Below are 26,063 nucleotides of genomic sequence, written 5' to 3'. Positions count from 1 at the left end.
GGACACACACTCGCACACACAGTGTCTGGCACACATACACAGAGTGTCCCGGACACACACACACATACACATACACAGAGTGTCCCGGACACACATACACACACACATAGTGTTCAGGACACACACTCATAAACACTGTGTCTGGGACACACAGAGACAGACACACAGATACACACAAAGTGTCCAGGACACACACACGCGCGCGCACACACACGTAGTTTCCAGGACACGCACTCACACACACAGTGTCCAGGACACACACACACACACAGAGGTAGTGTCCTGGACACACACACACACACACATAGTGTTGAGGACACTTACTCACACACACAGTGTGCTGGACACACACACAGTGTCCAGGGCACGCACGCACACACACACACACACGTAGTATCCAGGACAGGCACACACATGGTGTCCAGGACACACACACACACACACACACACACACACACACACACACACGTGTTGTCCAGGAAACACTCACACACACACAGAGTGTCCCAGACACACATACACACACACACACGTAATGTCCAGGATACACACACACAGTGTCCAGGACACACAGACAGACAGACAGACACACGTATTGTACAGGACACACACACACACAGACACACATAGTGCCCAGGACACACATTTGCATGCACAGTGTCCGGGACACGAACACACATGTAGTTTCCTGGACACACACACATAGTGTCCAGGACACACACATACACACACAGTGTCCAGTACACACACACGCGCATACACACGCACAAACACACGTAGTGTCCAGGACATGCACACACACACACACAGAGTGTCCAGGACACACACTCACACACACAGTGTCCGGGACACGTGCACACACACACACACACACATACGTAGTGTCCAGGACACACACACACACAGTGTCCAGGGCACACACTCACACACAGGTAGTATTCAGGACACACACACACACACACACACACGTAGTATCCAGGACACAGACACACACATGGTGTCCGGGAAACACACACACATACACATACACACATAAAGTGTCCAGGACACACACACACAATATGCGGGACACACAGACACAGACACACACAGTGTTCAGGGCACACACACGCGCACACACACACACAAACACACGTAGTGTCCAGGACATGCACACACACACACAGTGTCCGGGACATGTGCACACACACACACATACACGTACGTAGTGTCCAGGACACACACACACACACTCACACACACGTAGTATTCAGGACACGGACGGACACACACACACACACGTGGTGTCCAGGACACACACACACACACACACACATGTAGTATCCAGGACACAGACACACACATGGTGTCCAGGAAACACACACTCACACACACAGTGTCTAGGACACAGACACATACAGTGTCCGGGACACGGACACACACACGCGGTGTCCCGGACACACACACACATACACATACACACATACAGTGTCCAGGACACACACACACACAATATGCGGGACACATAGACACAGACACACACAGTGTTCGGGGCACACACACGTGCACACACACACACACACACACAAACACACGTAGTGTCCAGGACATGCACACACACACACAGTGTCCAGGACACACACTCACACACACAGTGTCCGGGACATGTGCACACACACACACATACACATACGTAGTGTCCAGGACACACACACACACACGTAGTATTCAGGACACGGACAGACACACACACACACACACACACACACACACATGTAGTATCCAGGACACAGACACACACATGGTGTCCAGGAAACACACACTCACACACACAGTGTCTAGGACACAGACACATACAGTGTCCGGGACACGGACACACACACACGGTGTCCCAGACACACACACACATACACACATACAGTGTCCAGGACACACACACACACAATATGCGGGACACACAAACACAGACACACAGTGCTCAGGGCACACACACACACACACACACACAGACAAGTAGTATCCAGGAGACACACACACACGCGTACGCGTGCACACACACACGAACACACACACGTAGTGTCCAGGACACGCACTCGCACACACAGTGTCCAGGACGGACACACACACTCACATATGAAGTATCCAGGACACGCACAGAGGCACACGCATTCACACATACAGTGTCTGGAACACACAGTCACACACGTAGTTTTCGGGACACACACACACTCAGTATCCAGGACACACACTCACACACGTAGTGTTCAGGACACACACACGCACTCACGCACATATTGTCCAGGACACACACACATACACACACACAGTGTCTGGGACACGGACACACACATGCACACATAGTGTCCATGATACACACTCACGTACCCGTAGTGTCCAGGACACACACTCACAGATGGTGTCCAGGACATGCACGCACACATGTAGTATCCAGGACACACACTCACACACACAGTGTCCTGGGCACACACACAGTGTCCCAGACACACATACACAAACACACATGTAGTGTCCAGGATATACACTCATACACACAGTGTCTGGGACACACACACACATACACACACGTAGTTTCCTGGACACACACATAGTGTCCAGGACACACACTCACACACACAGTGTCCCGGACACACATACACACATAGTGTCCAGGACACACAGACACACACACACAAACACACACATAGTATCCAGGACACACAAAGAGACACACGCACTCCCACACACACTGTCTGGGACAGACACTCATGCACACATTGTGTCCAGGACACACACACACACACATAGTGTCCAGGACACACACACACACACACACAGTGTCCGGGACAAGGACACACACAGTGTCCAGGACGGACACACACACACACACATTCACACATGTAGCATCCAGGACACACACAGAGACACATGCACTCACACACACAGTGTCTGGGACACACACTCCCACATGTAGTTTCTGGGATACACACACACATGGTATCCAGGACACACACTCACACACACATAGTACCCGGGACGCACACACAGTGCCCAGGACACACACTCACACACACAGTGTCCTGGACACACATTTGCACACTGTGTCCGGGACACACACACACACACAGAGACACGTGGTGTCCAGGACACACGCACACACACAGTGTCTAGGACACACACAGAGACACATGTAGTGTCCGGGACCCACACAGACACATGTAGTGTCAAGGGCACACACACACATAGACACACACGTATTGTCCAGGACACACACACACACGCACTCACACACACAGTTTCTGGGACACACACTCACACATGTAGTTTCTGGGTTACACACACATAGTGTCCGGGGGACACACACTCACACACACAGTTTCCTGGACACACACACACATGCGTAGTATCCAGGACACGCACACACATTCACACACATAGTGTCTGGGACACACACGGACGGACACACACACACACGTAGTGTCCAGGACACACACATGCACTCACACACACGCGTGCGCAGTGTCCGGGACACACACACACAACCCCTTTTTTTGAGTTGCTACTTCCAAAAAAACCCTTCTGTTCCCTGTTCTTCAATAGGCTACATTTGACTCTACCAAAATAACTTCAATTTTTAAAATTGATTGATAGACATAATCCTGTAGCAGTCACTCTTTTATTGTGAACTCAGAAAATTCAATACAGGTTTTACACCTTCCTGAGGTGGCTGACATTGGGATAGCTTCCTGGATTTGTGCAAAGAAAGCAAGGATAAACCTTGTTTTGTAAGCAAACAGATTACTCACACTTCTGATATAGAAACACAGCTTTTGAACTTTCTGAAATGTCTGCTGAGTAGGAATTACCTGAGTAAACTGCCAGTAAAGCTTCATTCTCTTGGCTTTGGCATAATTGCATTCAATGAGCTTGGGCCTGCTGTTCACATCCACCAGGCATCTGTTGTCATCATCGTCGATAGTGGGACTCAGAACACCCACATGGAGCTGCTGATTGCTTGTGTAATAAACATTCTGCAACAGGAAGCACAAACAAGATTTGTGGCCTCTAGACAGGAGCAGCACTTTTACCAAAATGCTAATGGCAAAGATAAATACACTGAATAGCAGCAGGCTGACCCCAGAGTGGGTTTTAACTTATTTCCTTTCATGCAAGTGGAAATACGTTTGAAAAGTTGTTCTAAATTAACAGTTAATGTTACCAATAAGTAAATGCTGGTTAACTACTTAATAGAAAATACACAACAAAATAGTATTCTCATCATGTGCCTTTTCACTTGTTTCCTATGGTCACGCTCTGTGGGTCATCAAAGAGCAAGATGCAAACCCTCTAGCAGCAAGTTGGGTTGGTCTGAGAGTTGCCATCAACTCTGATTATTTCATCTGATCATAATGCCTAATGGAGAGGTAAGAGAGTGGCTGAGCATGATTTCAGTCTTCTATATGACAGGAAGATAAACAAAGGTTTTGCTACAAACAAATGCTAAAAACAAATTGTATGTAGGCAGCCAACTAGAATCCAAAATATACAATAAAAGTTAGCAGTTGGTGACAGATACATGGCAGGAGAGAGAACAGAATGGCCATGTTTCAGGCTATTTGTTGTCATTTTATTTCTTGTATGTCAATACACACAGACACAAGAGACTGTAAAAAGGGACCAGATGCTGGCTGTTCTGGATTTGCAGTAGAGTGCTCTCATAGCTCTCAGTGATTACACTTATCACTAAAGGCATAAGACTATTTTATTATACAAATTATTTCCACTCTCAATATAAACACATATGCAGGAGATTTCTCTAGAAGAAAGAAAAAGAAGGGTAATGAAGGGGAGCTTGCCAGCCAGAGTCAATAATGTATGCTCTTGAGGGTTACATATAAGCTCAGAAAGGTAACAGGACTATGCCAGGATTGTTGTAAGCACAAATCAAATTTATTTTGCTGAAATCAAACCTGTTTCTTGAGAGGTCCATCAGAAAAATGAAATGGCAATATCATGCTTAAGCTGCTTTATCCTGTAAGGATAGATGTAAGGCTTTGATCACTCTAATGGTATCTGTCTCAACAGGCAAGAGCTGGACAGAAGCACCAAATTAATGTCCCTGTCATCGTACTGTATCCATTCTAAGTGCCTGTAACAACAGGGAAGCTGGAAATTATGCTGTATTTGGGAATATTTTACGTTCCAGTGGTTGATGATACCATCCTCTGGTATCTGTTCATTGTTGATGTAGTAGTTTGATTTACATGTGTGTAATCTTATTTCTGAAAACTCTTATAGAAGTATTGATTTCAAATGGGAGAAGAAGCAGGGAAACAACAAACTAGAACGGAGGAGAGATTTGAGACCTTCATGTGGAAAACACCAACTTTGAATGACAAAATCAGTCAATGCAGGGATTAAATATAGATCAAAACAAATGGTGGTGTTTCTTTGCACAGCTATCCTCTGTTTACTGTCCTGGAACACTTCCTGGGCAGATCCACACGTAAATGTAAACTGAGACAGCTGCATAAAAGTTAATGAAGTTATCATTAATGGTTTACACTAATCAACGGTTTGACTCTCTTCATCAAGTGTCATTCTTTTCACCCCACAGAAATAGCGAGGGAAATCTGAGCTAGCTGAACCAAGGTGAGTCTAGGTTTTCAGACTCTGAATCGAAAGAAGTTCAGTTGCCTTCCAAGATGAGGGAAAGATAAAGAAAAGATTCTAGCAGAGCCTATTTGCAAAGTGGTTGGTTATTACTTGTTGAAGTAAAGAAGTGAGAACTGTGCAGGAACTACCAAGACCACACCCCAACAGACTCTATCCACAAGTTAGAAAATTAACATATCTGCAAACAAAACTGATGCTTTTGAATAACAAACATTTAGAATGCACTTTCTAGACAGAGTAAGAGCAAGTGTTTTAGGTATACTTAAGATGCCTTTTTTTCTGAGATATTGAGACAGAAATCTAGCAAGGCAGCATGATCAAGATGATCTCTAAAGGAGATTGTTAGGACACACTGACTCTATATATGAGTATTTTGTTGAAACTTGTTTGCTTCTTACCTAAAATTACTACTAGAAAAATGAGAGGGAAATGGTCAGTTATTTGCATTATTTACTAATAGGAAGTGATCTGTTAATTCATCTTCCTGCACAATCTCTCCACAGAAAACATAGTAGAACAAAATCATTTGCATTGTTTTCTTTTCTTTTCTTGAAGCTACACATCAGTCACTGAAAAACAAATGATCAAGCATGGCTGTAGCACTGAGAAATCCACGCTACAGCTCCAGGTTGCTTGTGCAAAAAAAAAAAAAAAAAAAAATCTGGTGTAGCTATAAACCCTCAGGGCTGAGCTGTTTTCATTAGCTCAGTCTCCTCAGCCTCTCACAGAGTGGCCTGAAGGTAACAATTTCATTTTCCTGGATAAAGCAATCCCAATTCATAGTGCAACTCCACCAGCTTTTTTTGGTGTCAGTTCAGCAGTGGTTTAGCCTGAGCATCTTTGTGATGGCTCTGGCTGGGGGAATTACTCAGTAATTGTTTGTTGGCAAAACTGTACAGAAATAGAACAATCAAATGCAATTATGCTTAATAGAGATAATTAGCAAGTTGTTGCTTATCTCTACCTGCTAATATAACTTAATTTTTCATTGCAGACCAGTTTAGATAAAGAGGTGTGAAATCCTGAATTCTCACCTGTTATCAGAAAAGGCACCTTCCAGCTCCTAAGTGGCATCTGAAAATAAGCTCAGCCCAGAACAGGCTGAGGTACAGTGGCAGTCACTCTTTCCAGCTGGGCTCTCTCAGAATACTGTTTTACCAGTCCATTGATACAAGTATTATTTAATAATTCTATATATTACAAATATTTTAGTACCTTATCCAGTTATACCATATCTTATTTCAGAATCAGAAACATTGCACAACTTGGTAATTTGACTACTGTTTTTTTTTTACTGAAGGGATCATATCAAACGTACACGCCCTGTACAAACTCTGCTTAAGCAGCATGTGGGTGAACACTGAGGTGTTTGTTGATATTGCACTTGGCCAGAAAAGTTTTCTTAAAATCCATGGACAGTCCATGGCTCCTTTGCCACAACTGAAGACTAAAAACAATCCCTGCACGGAGAGAGCGTAGTAGTAATTATGTCATGATGAAAGGAGAACATTCATTTAGTAAAACACAACTATAGGCACGACTAGAAATGTCCTGCTACCTAAAGCTATTAAACATGAAACTATGGTAAACCCTCCTTTTAAGTATTTTCTTATATTAAGGAAAATATTTTAATTACTTTCACACTGTATCTCCCTGTTTCTATTTGATTATTTTAATTTTTGAAAATACTTTTTGGGTTTCTTTCTTGGATGTTTTTATGTTGAGGGTTTTTTTGTTTGTTTGTTTTGGGGGGTTTTTTTCTGGTGTAGTACTGGGATTTTTTTAGTTTAAAGATGGTACACAAATTACCATTCTGGACTCAGGAGATTTAACCAGCTGAGTTACATGAACTGAATATAATTTCATAATGTACTTGTTAGGTATGCACATATATGGCTTTGAATTGATGATACTTTAAATGGACCTGCAGGTAAAATACAGTTCTACAGATTAAACTCACGCCTATTCTTTATCATCTTATGTGTAGCTCTGTGACAACTAATTTGTACTTTTGATTTAAATCAGTTGTTAAATAGATAAATGCCCACAGCAGTACTTCCTCAAGTGGATGCTTAAACAAGCATCAGCAAGCACTCCAGCTGTTTTGCAGGCCACTTCAGCACAAAATAGGCAACTGAGGCACTTTTGTTTGAGCCACTTCATAATATAAAGGCAAAACACATTTAACAGCACACCTGTTCCTACAATATTGCAACATCACCTTCAAGTAACATAGTAAGATAGAAATTTTGCAGTAATTTAGGAAAATAATTTTTAAACAATCACCTGAGTATTTCAGGACTTTTCTGGAAGTCCAAATGACTGAATATTGACTACTAAATCATTAAGGTAACTTTTTACTGAGAACATGAACCTTTCGTTTCTGCTAGAACAGCAAATGACATTGCATACAGAGTCCAGCATATACATGGCAGACAGCACGTTCCTGGTGTTACAGCTCATCTGACAAAATGTGGTACCTTTCCTTCTGCAGGGGGAAATCACTCTAAGCACTATTTGCAGAATTCCCAGTTAGGACTTCAGTTCCTTCCTGATGGCAGCAAGGCTCAGCATAGCCAGACAGAGCTGACCAAAAGCTTGGGACAGCCTTCACAGGTACAGATCAGCCACCTAGTCAGGACTGGCAAACTGAAAGGTGTTGCTGTTTGTTGCACTGACTTGAAATGCAATTAGATTGTTTTTACTCTGAGTTTATAATTCTACTTTGAAAACACCAGAGCAAATAAAGACAGCAGAGCTAAACTGCATTGCCAGTTGCAGTGCATTATTCATAGGAGCTGGTTTATCATGTAGCAAAAAGTTACATTACAGCTTCACACAAGTATCTATCTGAAGGATAAATTGCCAACTCCCCACTGGAAGTCTAAAGCAGTCCACACCAATTTTCAGGCTGAAGCCATTTGTAATCCTTATGGCAATGTTCCCAGGTTGAATCATGCTGGAGACTGGTACATGACTGCATTTATAATGAGCAAACTTAATGCTTACCACCAGCAGTATTTATTTGGTATCTTGCTTTTTGCATAATGACTATGAGGGATAAATAAGAGTGATTCACCACTACTTTATTCTATCTTTGAACTGTATTTTTTCTTCAAATGAATCCAAGAAGTCATTTATTGCCAGGAGTAATATATTAAGATCTTAGGTTCTAAGTCTCACAGCAGAGTCATACTTGACTACAACTCTAGCTTAAGAGCAGCCTGATGGATTCAGTAAATCCAGCTTTAGCTAACACTGCTTATACTTGGTGATTTATATTCCTGAGTTTTATTTCAGCGTTTCTTGCTACATTGACACATCTGAACAAAAGATCTTTCCAACCCCAATAAGAAAACTCTCAACAGGATCCAAGTTAATTACAAATAACACAAACAAATACATCACGAAGATAAGAATCAAGTGTTTTCCCATTTACTATTCATGTAGAAAGTGACAGGAGCAGGAGAGATTGTGCTGTCCTGTAGCCACAATTAGAAGGATCACTGTGTCTTTGCCCTGAAAGACTTCCTGCTGAAGAAGTATAAGCATAAGAACACAGGCTGAGGATTACAGAAAGCGAGACCTAAGCCACAGGTCAACCTTTAAAAAATCCATGTTATTTTTCTGGGGTAAGTTTTCAGCTGGTGCAGCCTGATGATGCAACTGTAATGTAGTTATAACTGCATGTTATAGATGTTGAGGATCTATTCACTAGGAAATTTGTCCTGCTGATTACTTGATAAAGAGATACTATACCACACGTAGTAACACCATAATTTACACTAAAATTGTAAAGTGTGTAAGATGGAAACTACTCACTACTTTAGCTCACTCTTTAGATTTGTATCTACTGAATTAATCGACCATCATAATGATCATCTCATCTACCTCCTCTTTTTCATGCCTGTGTGCTAATTAACTACTGAACTCTAAGCAACAATCAATATTTGATAGCTCACAAACTTTAAATAAATAATCTAGTGTGATGCTATAAATACAGGCTTAAAGACACAAAACCAGTATTTTAATATAAAACAGACACAAACTCAATGACAGACATTTTAATGTAAATTCATGAACTTTCATTACAGTGGAATACCTACTTCTCTTGTTGCCTACTCTGGTATTCTGCTTTGCTTTCATTTAAACCAAGCAAAGGAAAACCTCTTACTGAAGTGCCACTTTTAAAAATCAAATAGAACTCTTATTTTATATATATATATATATATATGCATTCAGTACTTAATTTTCATAATTTTCTTAATGGTGGTAACTACAGAATTAACTGGAAAACTCTTATTTAATTCACTTCCTACAGCTTCTTATGGTTTTGCTCCCATCTCTGCTCAAGATCTCCACAACTCTGCCATGGGGGAAAAAAAAGGTAATGAAAATTAAAAATCAGAACCATTGGAGCACAGACCACTTTTTTTTTTTTTTTTTTTTTTTTAATTATACTGTCTTATGACTCCTGTGACTTTGAATTTTCCTTTTCCCTCTTCCACCAGTCTTTATTTTTGTGAGCAAGACTGTGTGGATACAGAGGTCCTTCATTCCTCTTGGCTTCCACAAGTGCTGGTAACTTTTGGCATTTTGTGAAGGGAACAAAGGTAGATACATGTACAACTTATCCCAGCTCCTTAAATGTATTACTTAACCCCTATGTCCACTGCCTTTCCTTGATTCACTGAAAGCAATCAAAAACCTTTTTCTAATTTCAGATGAGACAGGTCTCACCCATCCTTCTTAGAATCATCCATACATTTGATTTCAGGTTTCGAGAGGTACTATGCAAGCACATACAATAAAAATTGTCTAAAATTAGTTATTTTGGTGCTGAAGATAATAAAATACATTAAAATGTGAAAGCGAGGCATTACGTACAGAAAAGGAAAATAAGGGATCACATTTCAACTGAAGCTCATAAGTGAGTGTCTGATTATCTTTTCTTTTTGGTTGTTGTTTAGGCTACCAACAAAGGACATACTTATTTTTCTCAGGAAAAAACACCAGAGTTCATACCGAAGTTCAAACTGAAGTTCATAAGGTAACCTTCTTGCAGGCACATCTGTGATAAGAACAAAATGAAATGCAAACCCAACTGCTCTTTATGTTTTAGAAAGTCTGAAGCCTCCTCCTCTGCTTGCTGTGACCAGCACATTCTGATGGAGCTGTCGTGCTGGCAGTTTGGGGCATTCAGCCTCCACTGCTAGAAGTGCACAGCTCATGACTGCTATCTGGAGCTGAGTATAACAATGTGTCTTGTATCAGCATTGGGATTAATGTTAACATCATTATTGTTCTATCAAATCTGTTTTTATTTCAACCCACAGGTCTCCTTTTCCTCTTTCTCCCTCCTGGGTGGGGTTTTACTTAGATCTTCTATTTTATATGAACACCTAAGTAAAACTGATGTGAAATTCACAGCTTTGATTTACCATCATTGGCATGATCACCTTCCTACATACTGAGTTCTGTCCCTGCCTTGTGGTGACAGACCTCCATACTAAATGTAACACAGCAGGATCTATCGAAGTGCCAGATTTCATGTGGTAATATATTTCATTTTTCTCCAGTTTTTCATTTAAAATTCTTGCTATTTTTACAACACTTGTGAGTTTATAAGCTGTACTGCTATTTTTTCCTTCCCAAATTGATGCCAGTAGTGAGTCAGTCAATTCAGACCTCACAATTTTAAGGCTAATTTCAGAGTCTGAAAGTACTAAAAATAAATGCTGAATGGAATATGCATGCTGGATAAATCACTACATCTTTAACATAGCAAGAGCAACAAAGCTCCAGTATTCACAATCAGTGCTGTTCCCTGATAAACAAAGTTAATATTATAGCAACATCTGAATGAATTAAATGCATTCATCAACTTTCTCACTTGATTGCTCTAAGCCTTTATGTACAGCCAGCTGAGGAGATAGGCTTGGCATAGCAGACCTGTCCCTATATAATCTGTTTAATCACATTTAAGAGAAAATTAAAAAAAAATCATTAAAGAAATTTAGCAACTATTTTTAAAGCTATAGGATTCTTCACCTTAGAAAAACTTTCCTTAAAGACATACCAATGTTACTCTGCTGTAACAATCAGTGCTCCTGTACATTCTAAATCAAACAGAAAATTCAAAGTACTAGCTGTGATTGCCACTTAGTTGACATGTTATTACATTTAAGAGCCAAAAAAGGACCATTAGGTTTTTACTTTGATCTTCCATATGTGTCAGGCTATATATTTCCACCTGCTTACCTCCAAGTCCAATGATTTGTACAGCATTATATTATAGTTTCCAGAACTGTATCAGCTTTGATGACCTCAGCAGCTACTGTCTTTATCATGGGTAATCATCTGCTCTGACATGAATATGCACCTTATTTCTAATTTGTATTCTAATTGGATCTAATTTCCAGACATAGTTCTTGAAACAGTGCTAAAATAAAGTCTCTAGTATTGCATCCTTTCTCTTGGGGAAAATACTTCTACTCTGTAAGTATAACTAGGTTTAGGACTGAACTCTTGCTAAGAGCTCATTTGATGGCTGATTTCAAATAAGCTATGTGACAAATACAGCTCTTTTCTCAACCTACAGATCAATGTAGATTTATTTTCACAGTTACTGATAAGTATTCAATCAAGATTTTATGTGAACAAATAACTTCTTATTTTCTCTCTGTTTCCTGATTGGACAAATGATGGTTAATAATCAGGAGAAAATGAACCCTCTTATTCACTGAAACTGTGGATACAATAATTCCACAAACATTACTGCAAAAAAATCCTACTCTGCAAATAGTAACAATAGTAGAGAGAAACTCTGCTAAAACTGAGCTGCTGATCAGAATTTGAATGAATGCTGTAAAAGTAATATGGCTTGGGTAGTTACGGAGGGACTTAAATATGCTTTCATGGGGACTGGATTTGCTCCATGAATTCTAAATGAGCCACTGGATGACTTCAGCTAATGGAATGGCATAATAAAATTATCAATAAAACTGAAGAAATTATAAAGTGAATCTTCCATCTATGGTATTAACTACCTCTCCAACAGTTATTCACACACTGTCAAGAACTTGAGAAACAAAAATCTGACCTTCAGAACTTTGATGAAATAACAGATGATACAGTGTAACATCTTAGAAAAAGATTGTATACATTGACAACCATCTGATAATTACAACATCAATCTCCAAGTGCTGTATTTATGTCCCAGCAACTGTTGGTTTTATGCTGAATTTATATTGTAAGTGACAATTAATTTAAAAACCTGCTGACTGAAATGCCAATTTGCAATGAGAAGAGACATCTTTAAAATATGGGTAACTCTAGTAACTGCTACTTAATATTCAGCTCTGATCTATTTCAAGTTAATGCACTTACAAAATGTGAAGTACTCAAACCATATTAGATTATGAGAAACTGCAGGTACCCAATAGACTGTTTTATTTCTCCAAAAATATTACTGAATCCATTTTCAACTTAGCAAAGGAAAGCTCTGTCCTTCTTTTTTGATTGAACTATATGTTCTAGTGATAAAAATGAACCAATTTATGGAAATTTTTACACCCATTCCACCTTGCAGAGAAAGACTGTTAATAGAAAATGGGATGTTAATTTTACTTCAAAAATTTTTTCAACTCAACACTAACGTAGTGTTTGGGATATCAGAGTGAGAGAAGCCCAGGAGAGCCACTTAATACATTTTTGTTAGTGGAAAAAAAAAATACATGGTCACTTGAGAAGTACCAGTGAAATGATTAAGGTACAACTGAGTAAGACAGAGCATGCTTCTCACCTGTCACATCATGTCCAGGGCCAGAGACAGCTCCTGCTTTAATGTGTAGAGAGGAGGCCTGGCTTCTAGCAGCTGTCAGCTGCTATGCTATTGACATCAATGCTCTGGTACAAGCAAGACCTAAGAGTTGTTTCCTCCAGACACCTCAAGCCTACCTCTAGGTGGAGTCAAGGCAGCTGCACCCTGGGTAAGGCAGCGTGTACCATTCCATGGCCCTGGAACAGGCTCCCAGAGGTGGGCTGTTCTGCAGGGTGTGAGCACCATGCAGCATAGCAAAGCATTCCTGAAATTCTCTGTAGAAGAGATTATGTATGAGATGTTTACAGACTTGATAGCAACATGGCTGATGGCCTCAAACCAGTGATACTTCACTGGTGGTGAGCTGCAAGCTATACTCCTTTCTTAAGGTATCTTGTCCCTCTGTCCCCTTTATGACTTCCAGCTGTTTCAGTACCCACAGTGAGGAACACCACTCACCACTCCATACCAGTAGTGCTCATTTTCAAAGTACTTGAGTGACACAAGGGGGGCAACTTTAGGCTCCTAGATCAGTGCATTAGCCAACTGCTGCAAAAGTCAACAGCAGCTTCAAAACCACAACAGTCAGTGTATTTTGGGGTGTTAGCTCCAATGCCCCTTGGCACCAGGTCACTGAGTATATGCAGCAGATTAGTGTAAGCCTATATCCCTGAGCTGAGCCAAATCATGGAATTGTTTTGGTTGGAAAAAGCTTTTAAGATCATGAAGTCCAAACATTAACCAATATACAAAAGGCTGTGTTACCTTTAATTGGTTTAGTGTCCAACATGAAAAGCACAGCATCTGAATCCAAAATCTAGTGCCAGGTTTATCAACTCAGCAATATTCTACCTTTGTGTTTTCAGATATTTTGTTGTTTTCAGTTGTTGAAATACTCTTGGCTAAAACTATCCATACAAAAAATTACATACACTAAAACACAAGAAAATTGCCTGAAAATGTATGTGCATTTTCATTTCACACATGAGAACAGTTATGAACTATTGTGTAATATTCAGGCTAACAACTTGGATATTTTTAAATTAAAATACTACATGAGAGCATGAAATGCTCCGATAACTCTAAATTCTTAGGCAGTGCACATGCTCACAAAAAATGTTTCCAACACATTTTCAATTCAATTTTTCAACTACATATATATTCTGGGCAAATTGCCTTTAAAATATTGAGACTATTTAACAAAAAGCCGAATAATTAGTTTCCAGTAAAAATAGAGACACAAGATGCATGTCCCTCTCTTCCTATGTCAATAACAGGCATATCAATAGTGGTCAAGTAAACACGAAAGATGATAATGTTACTAAAGTAGGATTTAGTCAGACGGAGAGGCACCAAAGTTCAAGAAGAGGAGGATAACCTAAGAGTTACTGGATGATAAAACAATGGTCATTCTGTCAGAAAAATGCTTATTGATTACACAGTATTAATTAAAAAAATACTTCTATTTTCTTAGAGGCTTCTTGGCTCTAAGTTTTCGAGTAATTTAAGTTCTTAAGTTCACCCTTCTGGTCCTAAATATTCATAGTACTCAGAAGAAATTAATTACTTTTTGAATTCCAACTTTTAAAATTCAACTCAGCTTCTGGAATGTGAATGTCATGATTACTGCTTTAGCCAGATCTGGCTTCAGCTTATAGTACTATTTTCATTACTCACACTCACCTTGAGCAGTAATTCTTTACATTAGGCAAGAATGTAGATTTTAAAAGCATCCAAGATATTTGTAAGTCTTTAAAGCCTAGGCCAACCTATAAAAGTTTTTTTTTGAAACAAAACCATTTCTCTATGAGTACATAAATGCCATGTGCTCCCAAATGAGAAAATCAATGTTAAACATAGGAAAAAGAAACAACACAACAAACCAGTGCTTTTCAACTATTTCATTTCACTATGGCTGGAGTTTCAATTCCAGTTCTTTCAGTTCCCACAGGCATACACAATGTTTTTACACCACATGGTTTCAAACACAAAAATAAATAAGTGGCAATATCCATTCCATTACTTCCAAATTGAGGGATGTAGAAGATATTTCCTCTGATCCAATATAATGCAGTTCTACACCTTTTTTTTGCTTTGCTTTTGTTTTTATTCAGTGAAGTGGAAAACAAAAAAGACCTACGCTTGGTCTGAAACCTGAAAAAGGACCTTTCATGCTCATTCTTTTGAATTCAAGTATCTTTCACCTTGTGAACAAAGAGTTCATTCTCTCTGATGCTTCCATAAAATGAAGAGGCAGATTAGTCTCTGGTCCCACCATCATAGAGACCTATGGTCACCTGCAAAATACAGTCTACAAATCACTCACCAGTCTATTGTCAGAGCTTTGTGGTTTAACTGCTTATAAACTGAGAAATATGATCCAGAAGATATTGAACAAGAGATCACAGAGCTGCCCATTACCCTCTCTATCACAAGCACTTTTCAAGGTAAATCTGTACTTAAAATATCTCTTTATTATGCAATAGTTATAAAGTCTCTAATAATGTGGTGTTTCATTTGCAGCAAAGAATCTTCCAAATTATCACTCAGGGTAGCTTTAATGCCAGTGACACTCTGCCATCAGTCTGCCTTACAGGCCTGGTCAAGCAGCAGTCAAAAGTTAAACCAAAACAACACCAAACATCCAGGCTCAGGCAGTTCCCAGAATAAAGGGAGATAACAAACATTTCTTCCATAAAAAATGGGGGAAATGCTGGAAATGGACCTTTTAAAGCCTAATGAATGATTGAATTGTAGCTTTGCTTCAATAGGTTCTATCTTTACCCTTGCCTGCATGAACCACTTTAATAAAAATCAAAGCCCAGAGCCTCACACACAGTGAGATGGAGTCTGTGCAATGGAAATCTCATAGAAGTATGGTAAATAATGCTTGTTAGTGCTTTCTCTGCTAAGAGCATAATCCCTAACATAGAGAACTCTTTTAATAGGAAGAGTTTCTTTTAATGAAAGTTCTCACTCATTAGCAGGATCTTGCTTATCTATGGGGTTTCTTGGAGGGTTGTTTTGAACATAATTAGTTAAAAAATTACATATTAATGGGAAGGAGACACAATATTGCAGCTATGAAAGGAATAGAATCTTGTCAAGAAAGATTTCTTTTGCTTTTTTTCCCTCTGTCATTTTTTTGCTGCTATCTCATTTATGCAGAACCTCAGCTGACATTCAAAGGTAGTTCTTGATTTCATGAATACTGAACTGTGCTAATTGAAGTGACTTTTGTTGTTGTTGTCTTTTAATTATAATTAAAATTTCTAATTGGGATTTACAACTGTGCATGTAGTGTGTTGCTATCACAGATAATATGCCAGAGGAGAGTTATGGCACCCTCCCAGAAGCTGAAGAATAATGGCTCTGGCTCACGGGCAAATTACACAGTTCCTCAGCAGATCTTGAGGACTAGCTTAAAACCTCCTGGAGGCAAATGGTGGTTACCACATAATTATGTGACAAGTAAGCCACAGCCCATGCAGTGAGCAAGTCTGATGGATGGAGTTTTCAGCTATTTTTGTCTTTATAATTCGTAATTTAATCTAGCATGATGCCACTAGTGATCAGCATTAAAGTCCCTTGGTGAAGGACACCAGCACAGAACACAGCTACAGCACCTGTAACTTGGCAAGCACGTACAGAACCATATCTGCATTTCACCAAACTTATGTTTCCAGCTCACTAGGAGACCCAGGTACAGAGGACAATACCTTGTTGCTGTGTGTTTCTGAGATACTCAGAGGATTCATTTGCTGCATAGTCAAATCACGTAACTGACAATTGCACGCATAAAACTGCATTCCATAACTTCAGTGGAAAAAAATAAGAACTTTTTGAGAAAGCAAGTGTAAAAGGTAGTCAGAGAAAAAAACTACTAGAACTGGAGCAATTTTTCAGCTTCTCCAGCCACTCCCACAAATACAGTATTTTTCTTTTTGCTTGTTAGTTTTCAGAGTTAGATAATCTGCACATCTATCTTTGACAAGCATGTTCTAGACCATGTAACATTATTTTACTGTAAGATTTGCCTAGAAACACTCACCTATGCCCATACACCTAGCCACTTGGAGAGATACAATCTTTTAACCTTCTTATTTGTCAAGTTACTAAATCCAGCTGTTGTATAAGAAAATGGAAACGTTTTGGTAATTTTGGTCTTTGGCACATGCTAGAGTAACAGGACAACCGCATAGAAAGAAAAAAGGATCTTTAGAAAAAGGGCTTTCACAAGAACACAATTGTATGGTGTGAAGTTGTCTGTACATTTCAGATTTATGAAAATGAGACAGTAAATATATCAAGTAAAAAAAGATGTTTCTTCAGTTAATGCTAAGTAAACTGTGAGTATACATAAGTATGTATCTGCGTCCAATCTTTTAGAGTGCATTGTGCATACATGCACAGAGATAAAGATCAGAAATGAAACAACAAATCTGCATCAGTGCTGATTCTTGGATTCCTTAAATTCTTTCAAAATGAATAAAAAAAATTAATTTTCAAAGTGCTAGTACACCAGTGATTCTCAGTGTATGGCAGAAACAATCTTCTAGTTTTCTATAAAAGACCTTACTGAGGCATTGTTGCAGTAAAACAATGACAGGTACAAGAGGGTTCCTCCTACAGAGTCTAATCAGAGCAGCAATATGAGACATCATTATTCAAACTGACCTGTGGTGTCATTCCATGGCAGATATACATGATTGGGATATTCTCTGTGTCCGGCCCTTGGTCAAGGCACAAATCACTTTTCAGGGAATTCTGCAGCTAAAATCAAACAAGATTTACATGAGAGTGAACATTTGTGCTTTTTTGCAAAAAAGTCATATGCATTTAGGTAAGGAAAAAAGCAAAATTAAAAACACTTGTTGGAGTGAAGATATCGAAGAGAAAGCCCTTGAACTAAGATCTTCCTTGTAGATAGTCTAACACCACTGATTTCAATAATGCTGCACAAGGTTTCAGGGAGGGTAGATATCAAAAAGCCTTCAGAGGTAGCAGTATGTTTTGATACATGTTTTAAAAATATTATGTCTAATGAGCATCTCGTACACAATATATGCAAAAGCCAGTTTTTTACCAGTGCAGCTGCTGAGCACTATGGATGGAGGTTCAGCTTTTCAGAATCACCCAGAAGAGTCCTCTGATTTCTGCAAATAATTTTTAAAATTCTGCTGACACTTGGAGACTTCTGGCTAATTGATATGCACTAACTCTTCTTTGCATTATTCTAGACTAACCCACACATGGCAATCTAGCTGTGAACAGACTGCCAAACACTTGGTCCTGTTCATCACAAAGTCCTATACCTGTGCAATGCTGAGACAAAATTTCCTGAAAGTGAAGTGCTAAATTAATGAGCACAGGTAGCTGGAAGGTCTTTTTAGAGACCAAAGATATGGATTGCATACCCATGGGCATCTATATGTTTTTTTTTCAATGGTAAAAATCAGTTCAGAGAACATGAGAGATGCCTGATGGAGGGAGAGAAGAGGTGATGTGGTTTACAGCCTTCTGTGATTGACTGAGCAGTCCTGCCACATGTGTACAGGGGCCATCTGAGAAAACCAAATTCATATGCTTAGAGAGGAACAACTGTATCATGTGCACTGCTGTGCAGTACTTTAATATTCATGCTGTACTGACCACTGATAATCACAGTATTTCTGACAGTATTTCTGTAATAAACTGTCCTGTGTGAGGCCTAGCAGATAACACAAGACCACGCGGCCGCTCACTCCCCCTCCTCCATTTGGGGATGGTGAGAAGGAAATCCACTTTTTAAAAATAGGAAATGTAAACAACAGCCTTACCACCCCGTAGGCGACAGTATCTGAATACATTCTCATTTCTGGATACACGCTGACAAGATACCACCTAAAAGTCTTGCACTGGAGCTTTTTCCTCAAGGCTTTCCTCTCAGAAATATCGCCAATATCAATTCCGGAGTCCTGCACATAAAACAAAGGACAGCAAAAGCAAAGAAAAAATTCATCAGTGACACACCTCAATGTAAACTAATCATCCAGAGTCTCCTGCATCGCACAGATGATGATCTAGAATAATTACCAGCTCTGGGTTGTGCAAGGAGTCTGCTACCCACACATAAGTGCCCCAATTAAGTATGATACAGGTCACCACTGCAGGGTGTCTTTCAGAGTCTGCTCTGGCAAATGTAAAAACTCCTGTTGACTTCAATGGACTTTAGATGTACCCTCCAATGAGTATCACTGTTCTCTAATTTCCAGACTTTCCAAATCCAAAAGTAATTGGCAGGAAGTAGCAAGTTGCCCTAGAAACTGCCTTATTGCTGGTGTCCCACTGTGGCCTAATCATTAGTATGTGACACCTTCTGGTCATTTCTGAAGTCCAGGTTTATTGGTTCATGGCAAAGAGCGAACACTCTGCTCACCTTTCTGAAATATCACTTATTAAATATATCTTGTAATGTAAAAGGAGAAGTTCCTAATTTTGTTAAAAGCAATTGCAGAATATTCTCTCCACTACTTTTTGTTCCCCTTTAGATTACTGGCTAACTTAATTTTACTTATGACAAGCTCATGAAGTGTGAGTTTCATCAACTCCCTGTATATAAAAATTAATAATTTATCACATTAAAATCACACAGTGGAAACTTTTAGAGAGGGACGTAAGTGCAAACTGCTGGCTGCTATATGACAAGAAGTAAAATGAGACATTATACTTCACACTGTGCTTCTACCTTCTGCCTCAGAATAAAATACAGGATAAAAGATTTTCATAGGGAAATCGTATAAGCTATCAACTTTGAATCTTAAGGCCTTTACAGGGCTGTAAGTGCCCCAAAAACTTTGTCAGCCACCAGATACGATTTTAAAATAGCACTGGAAGCATTGATTTATTTTATTTACACATCAAAAAGTTATCCTTATAAGTATCTAAGCAATGACTTCTTACATCCCAAAGCACTAAATTAACGTTAATCTGGAACAAGTATGTTTTATTAGGGAAGCATTTTCTAACTAAAGCAGAACTGATTCCATGTTAGCAAAGTATACTAAAAAGTAGGAAACTGAGGTCCAGCATAAATAGGCATAACTTAAGTCAATCCTTAAAAATGATAACCCCTTTCCTCTCAAGCCCTAGATCATTCATAAAGCTTTACATGGAACTACTCCTTAAGGGATCATTTTTCCTTGACTTCTCTAGCAAGTGACTGGACAGAGGAACATGCTGTAGGGTGCTGTAAGACAACCAACTGATCCCATGGACAAACCTCACTCTGGCTGCACTTGTAGTTGCCAACTCCAAAAAGCCCTAAAGCCCTAGCTTGCAAGCACTGGTCTTTGTGACTCACCTCCTGGGGTATGTTCCATGCCATGTAGACATGGCTCTTGAATTCATCCATCCAGACTTCAGCCACCCTTAGTGCATTCCTCCGGACATGAGCAGTTAGATCTTCTGTGTATGGTTTATGAGCTCTTTCAATATGGGCAATCCTGGAACAAGGTAGAACCTCAACACTGCCTCCACATTGCCATACCTAGGAGTAAAAGAGACATTCTGTTAGTGAGAGCTGCCTATACCACTCCATTCCTCAAATAAACTGAAGTTATTTTATTTCTGTGCTTGTCAAAGGAGAATTACTACTCATGACTTATTTGACTACACAATTTTTTTAAAGGCAGTTGTGAGAGGAAAGATTTATTGTCTTGCTTTACCATGAATTACTGATACTATTGAACCTTACTACAGAATTTTTTATATTACCAATAGCCTTCCGGCATAATCTACCTGGATCAATTTAGCTATTCTCAAGATCGTTAATAAGATTATTTCTAGGGTTTTCAAAACAATAACATCTGTTTTCAAGTTTTAATGCCTTGTAGGTATTTCTCTAAGGTGTGCACGGTCCCTCTCAAAGCATACACACACTATTCAGAAACTTTAACTAGGTAGCCTTGCATCAAAGCATCCATCAACTCTTTGAGATCACTGAAGTTTCAGGTTATAGAAAGACTAGGAATCTAAATGCATCTTATGTTTTGCTTTGAACATAGCTCAGAACAGGCTTATTTCTTTTGAGAAGGAGTGACAAAGACTAAGATAGCATAGTGAAAATGTTGTATAAACAATTCCAACACACAGTACCCTTACAATAAATTTATAATGTAGGTTACTGTACCTGCTCAAATGCATTTCAATTTTGCCTACTAGTGCAGTTGAGGTAGTCTATAATGTTAATCATGAATATTGCATTTGTTTCTGATTTTCTCTCTTTCTGCTTTCAACAAAAGAGAAAACCACTTTGGCAGCCTTAACAGTCAGTGAAGTGCTTGAATTATTTTACATTGAAGTTCTTTTTATATGTATCTTGTATTATGTATGTAAACTTCCTAAAAAGATCAAGGTAGCCCATTCGTAATGGTTAAAGAGATGCTTCTCAGTGAGAAACCATATGTACTTAAGCTGTTTGATCCTTCTGAACAAGTACCTCAGCGTCCCAGAGGCATGTGTACTCACTGAGAAGTGAGAGCTTGCCTTTGTGATACTGACAGCAGAGATTTCTGAGGCTTGGTATCCCATACCAAGACAGCAAAAAAATAAGAGAGAGGATTCTCTTTTCTCAAACAGCTCATCCAGAAGAGAGTATACTCTGGTCTCCCTCCTGGTGGCCAGGGATGTGGGCTGGCAGAACATCATGTTCTGGAGCTGATCTCAGACCCCTCAGGTCTGCCCAGCCTACAGGCATATGCTCTACTAAAGAGGCACTTTGTTCAGTCATTCATTTTATATATTTAGACATCTGGCTTGAATACAGCATTTAGGCATTTGGCAGCTCCTGAGACCAGAAAATGTGGCACAGACTCAGAATGTTTACAAAGCCTTTTCTGAACTGGTGCCTAATTGCATTCAGCATATGCTGGGAGAAGAGATAGTGCCTTAGTTTTCAGAGCTCTCTGGAAGATCAGCTATCCCGTGAACCTTCTGTGCCATCAAGAAGGGTGGTGAAAAGACTCCATTAGGTGTCTGTGAACCATTCATTACCAGTATCGGGGCAAAACTGAGATGATCATAAATATTTAAAAATAAATGGGCAATTGACCTGGGACAAAAGTAAATAATCTGGAAACAGATTATTTTGTCCTGTCTTTTTAAATATAATGAAGTGGGCAATCCAGTTTAACAAGAAAACAAAAATAATAGTTTGTCACACATTTAATTCTAAATGGTTTAGCTACATTTCCTTAGAAAGATTAAATGTGAAGCATCATCAGGATTTGCTTACACAGTGCCAGCTTTCAATCCAAGTAATTTCTCAGCTCAGCATTGACATCCAGCTATAAATTGTTTCAGAATTACTCACTGTACACTAAATTAGTATCATAAAAGACAAGGAAGATACAGTAGAGATGGTCATAACTTGGACTAGACAAGACAATTCATATACCACTGCCTCCTCTGCCTTTGCTCCCATTAACTATGGATGACCCCAATCCAAGTCCAGCACTAAAGTCAACACTAAATCTTTTCTGTGATTTTCTGAGTTAAATCTTAATGCCAACTCGACAACAAGCTAAGCTAAAAAATCACAGTAAGCTATAATAAGCCAAATTTAAAGTAAATTTATAGGATCTGAAAATCTGAAAAGTGGGCTCATCTGTAATTTTAGTACTGATTCAGTAATCAGTAAAATCTAATTTTACTTTATAATGAAGTAGTGTTTTCAAAAAACACCCTGAAATGATAGTCTTTAATTTATTTGTAAGTAACAATTACCCACTACCTGAATAAACACCAATTAATCAAATCTGGTGGCCACTGCTTTCTCTCAGAGACTGTCAATGTTTGTTTTGTTTCCAAAGACTCATTAATTACTCTGCAAGAACCATGGATCCACTTAAATTCTTCATGCTAAGAGGAAGTTGTCAATACAGATGCTGATAGAACAGGTGGGTTGTATTAAACAGTTTAAAACCCAAATCCTATTATTACTAAGAAATCTCCTTCAATTCGTGAAGATGTCATTAGCATGTACCAAAACTAGACTAGAGATATATGCTAGCAGTTTCCATATATCAAGGTGAATAAAATTTCCTGAATTAATGATTTTTTTAAAGAGGAAGGCATGAGAAGCACATTTGATCTGAAGATAGAGGAATCATAAGTTACAGTGTGAACAGAGCTTGCAGATGCAAGCAACTAAACAAGCAGTACTACCCTAGATATAAGCTTTGAAGCCTTGCAGAGCACTTGCAGGGTGAAAGCAGATGCAATACCTTTTAAGGACAGAAAGCACAATCCTGATTTGCCCATATGGTCACATTTAGGACAAGCCATCTCTTCTGCAAACATTCTTGCCCATGGGATTACAGTACAGTGAGAAAGCTCTTTTCTCCAAACATTTCATTGCACTCAAGGAACAATCATTTGCAAAGGGGAATTTTCAAATGGCATGAAACTCTCACAGAATATCACATTGTTGGTTCATGCACAGCTTTTCAGCCACCAGTATCCCCAAGTCCATCTCTGCAGGGCTCCCTCTCAGTCCCTTCATCTCCCAGTCTGTCTTGATAACAAGCGATTGCCCTGGCCCAGGTGCAGGACTCTGCACTTGGCCTTGTTGAACCTCTTAAGCTGACACAGGAGGCCCACCTCTCAAGTCTGTCCATGCTGCTCTGGATGGCATCCCATCCCTCAGGGATGACAGCTGCAGCTTGGAGTTGTCTGCAAACTCGCTGTGGGTCACTTGATCCCCCTGTCTCTGTCCATGATAAAAGGTATTTCCTTAGAAATGTCTAAATCAATCTGGTTAGAATTTTTTGCAGCACAAACTCCATTCACATACAGAAAACCTGTTTCACTAGACAAAGAATCTCCATTTCTATTTAATTGTATTTTTAAATCATCCTTTTTATTTTTTTTTTTTGTAAATCCCTTTCAAATGCTTTTAAACATATTAGAATTTGCATATTTAATCAAAACAATTATAACTCTGAAGCTGATCGCTCTCTTGAATATTTATACTTCATTGTAAAATGATATAACACTTCTTAATTAAAAGGCTTTCTTTTTATCTCTTTAATCACTGAATGTTCTTTTCATGTTTCAAGAAGCTTAATCTAATAAAAAAATATACTCTACATGATGCCAAGCAGTTCATCAGCATATACTGCATTCATTAAATTTGCTAAGATCATGCAGTTTCTCCAAGAACTGATGTGACCTTGTTGGAAACTATCATTTATTTTGGACTGCAAACAAAACCTCTCAATAGTTAAGTGATTTCTGAAAAAGCTGAAATATTTTCTGGCTTCTGGAAAGTCTGCAAATGACAGAATTAGAAGAATTCATTAAAGATGCCCTGAAGAAAAAAAATATGTGTGAATCACTTCCTATTTTGGACACAAATATTCACCAATATCTTTAAAATATATTTTGGGGAACAGGTTAATGTAAAAATGTTTGTAAATCTTGTTAACTGTTGTCAAAGTGATCAATCATTTACTGATAGCCAGTAATGAACTTGATGTTTACAGGCAAGCAAGAATAAAATATTTTTATTCAATACCATGAAAGAAGTCTGTGATCATTTTGGGTCTGTGAGCATTTTTATTTTGGTATATTGAACAAGCAACTGTAGAAAGGACAGGGGAATGATCAAACACAGAGATCACTGAAATCCATGTTCATGGTTCCAGTAGCAGTCGGGGGTTTGGATGACACCCGATCTGGTTTTGGATTATCATCTGGGATCTCTCTCTGTAAATCTAGAAACTATACTCACTGGATGAAATATATTCATCCCTCTTTAGGTCATATCTATTCCTAACTCAGATTATCTTCACTAAATAACTGCCATAGTGACAGTAAGTACTGAGGAACTCAGGTGACTTTCCCCAAATTCAGCAAGAAACAATGCCCAGTTTGGATTATTCAACTGATCTCAAATAGCTTCCTTTCATTGACCTAAGCTTGAGTCACATAAATTCAGGATCAGAAAAATCAGTATACAGGTGGACAACATGAGAAAGAAAATACACTGATTACTGAAGCTATGGTTCTGGTTTACTCCCTGCTTCTAGATGCTGCATGGGCTGGAAGAAAGAAGAGTGGGAAATCAGTGTAGCTTTATTCCAAAAGGCAGCTGTCTGCAGCCACAGCAGAGAACGGGATGCACAGAGAAATCAGAGACTGAAGAGAGATATTTTTTAAAAATCACTACATCTGTTTTACTGAAGCCATATGAGGTTCTTAAAAATTATTCTACTTCTCATCATTATAGAAGCTGTCATACTTTCAGGTGAATTCATCTATTTGTGTGTGAGAACAGCTTTTTTCCATAATGAAGCTGATAATCTTAATGTGAAACTGTAAGCAACCTACAAAAGCACACACCCACAATGCAGACTTTTAAAAGGAAATAAAAGGCTTTAACATAACCAGAGCTGCTCTCAATTGTTAAAATGTAAATTATGCCTTAAATCTTACTTTTGAAGTCATCACTAATTGCCTCATAGGCCTCATTTTACATTAATTGTGCCTTTATAAAACACCCTCATTAAAAAGTAATACATGTAAATATTCTTCCCATATTAAATTG

The 26,063-nt window shown here is 39.0% G+C and overlaps 1 protein-coding gene across 1 annotated transcript in view; it reads right to left on the bottom strand.

Annotated features, from left to right (window-relative positions):
- GALNT18 (polypeptide N-acetylgalactosaminyltransferase 18) overlaps positions 1-26,063 on the bottom strand; it is a 145,808-nt gene that overhangs the window by 9,378 nt on the left and 110,367 nt on the right. The window contains exons 8-11 of the mRNA XM_030451431.1: positions 20,817-21,002; positions 19,294-19,431; positions 18,152-18,247; positions 3,843-4,007 (exon numbers count right to left, since the gene is read on the bottom strand). Of these exons, the coding sequence (XP_030307291.1) occupies positions 3,843-4,007; positions 18,152-18,247; positions 19,294-19,431; positions 20,817-21,002 (585 nt within the window). The remainder of the gene's footprint in view (positions 1-3,842; positions 4,008-18,151; positions 18,248-19,293; positions 19,432-20,816; positions 21,003-26,063) is intronic.

The sequence above is a fragment of the Calypte anna genome, chromosome 5 (assembly GCF_003957555.1).
Source record: "Calypte anna isolate BGI_N300 chromosome 5, bCalAnn1_v1.p, whole genome shotgun sequence".
In the NCBI taxonomy this organism is placed as follows: Eukaryota; Metazoa; Chordata; class Aves; order Apodiformes; family Trochilidae; genus Calypte; species Calypte anna.
Note: the sequence above shows the minus strand (reverse complement) of the source record. Positions and strands in the feature narration are given on the sequence as shown.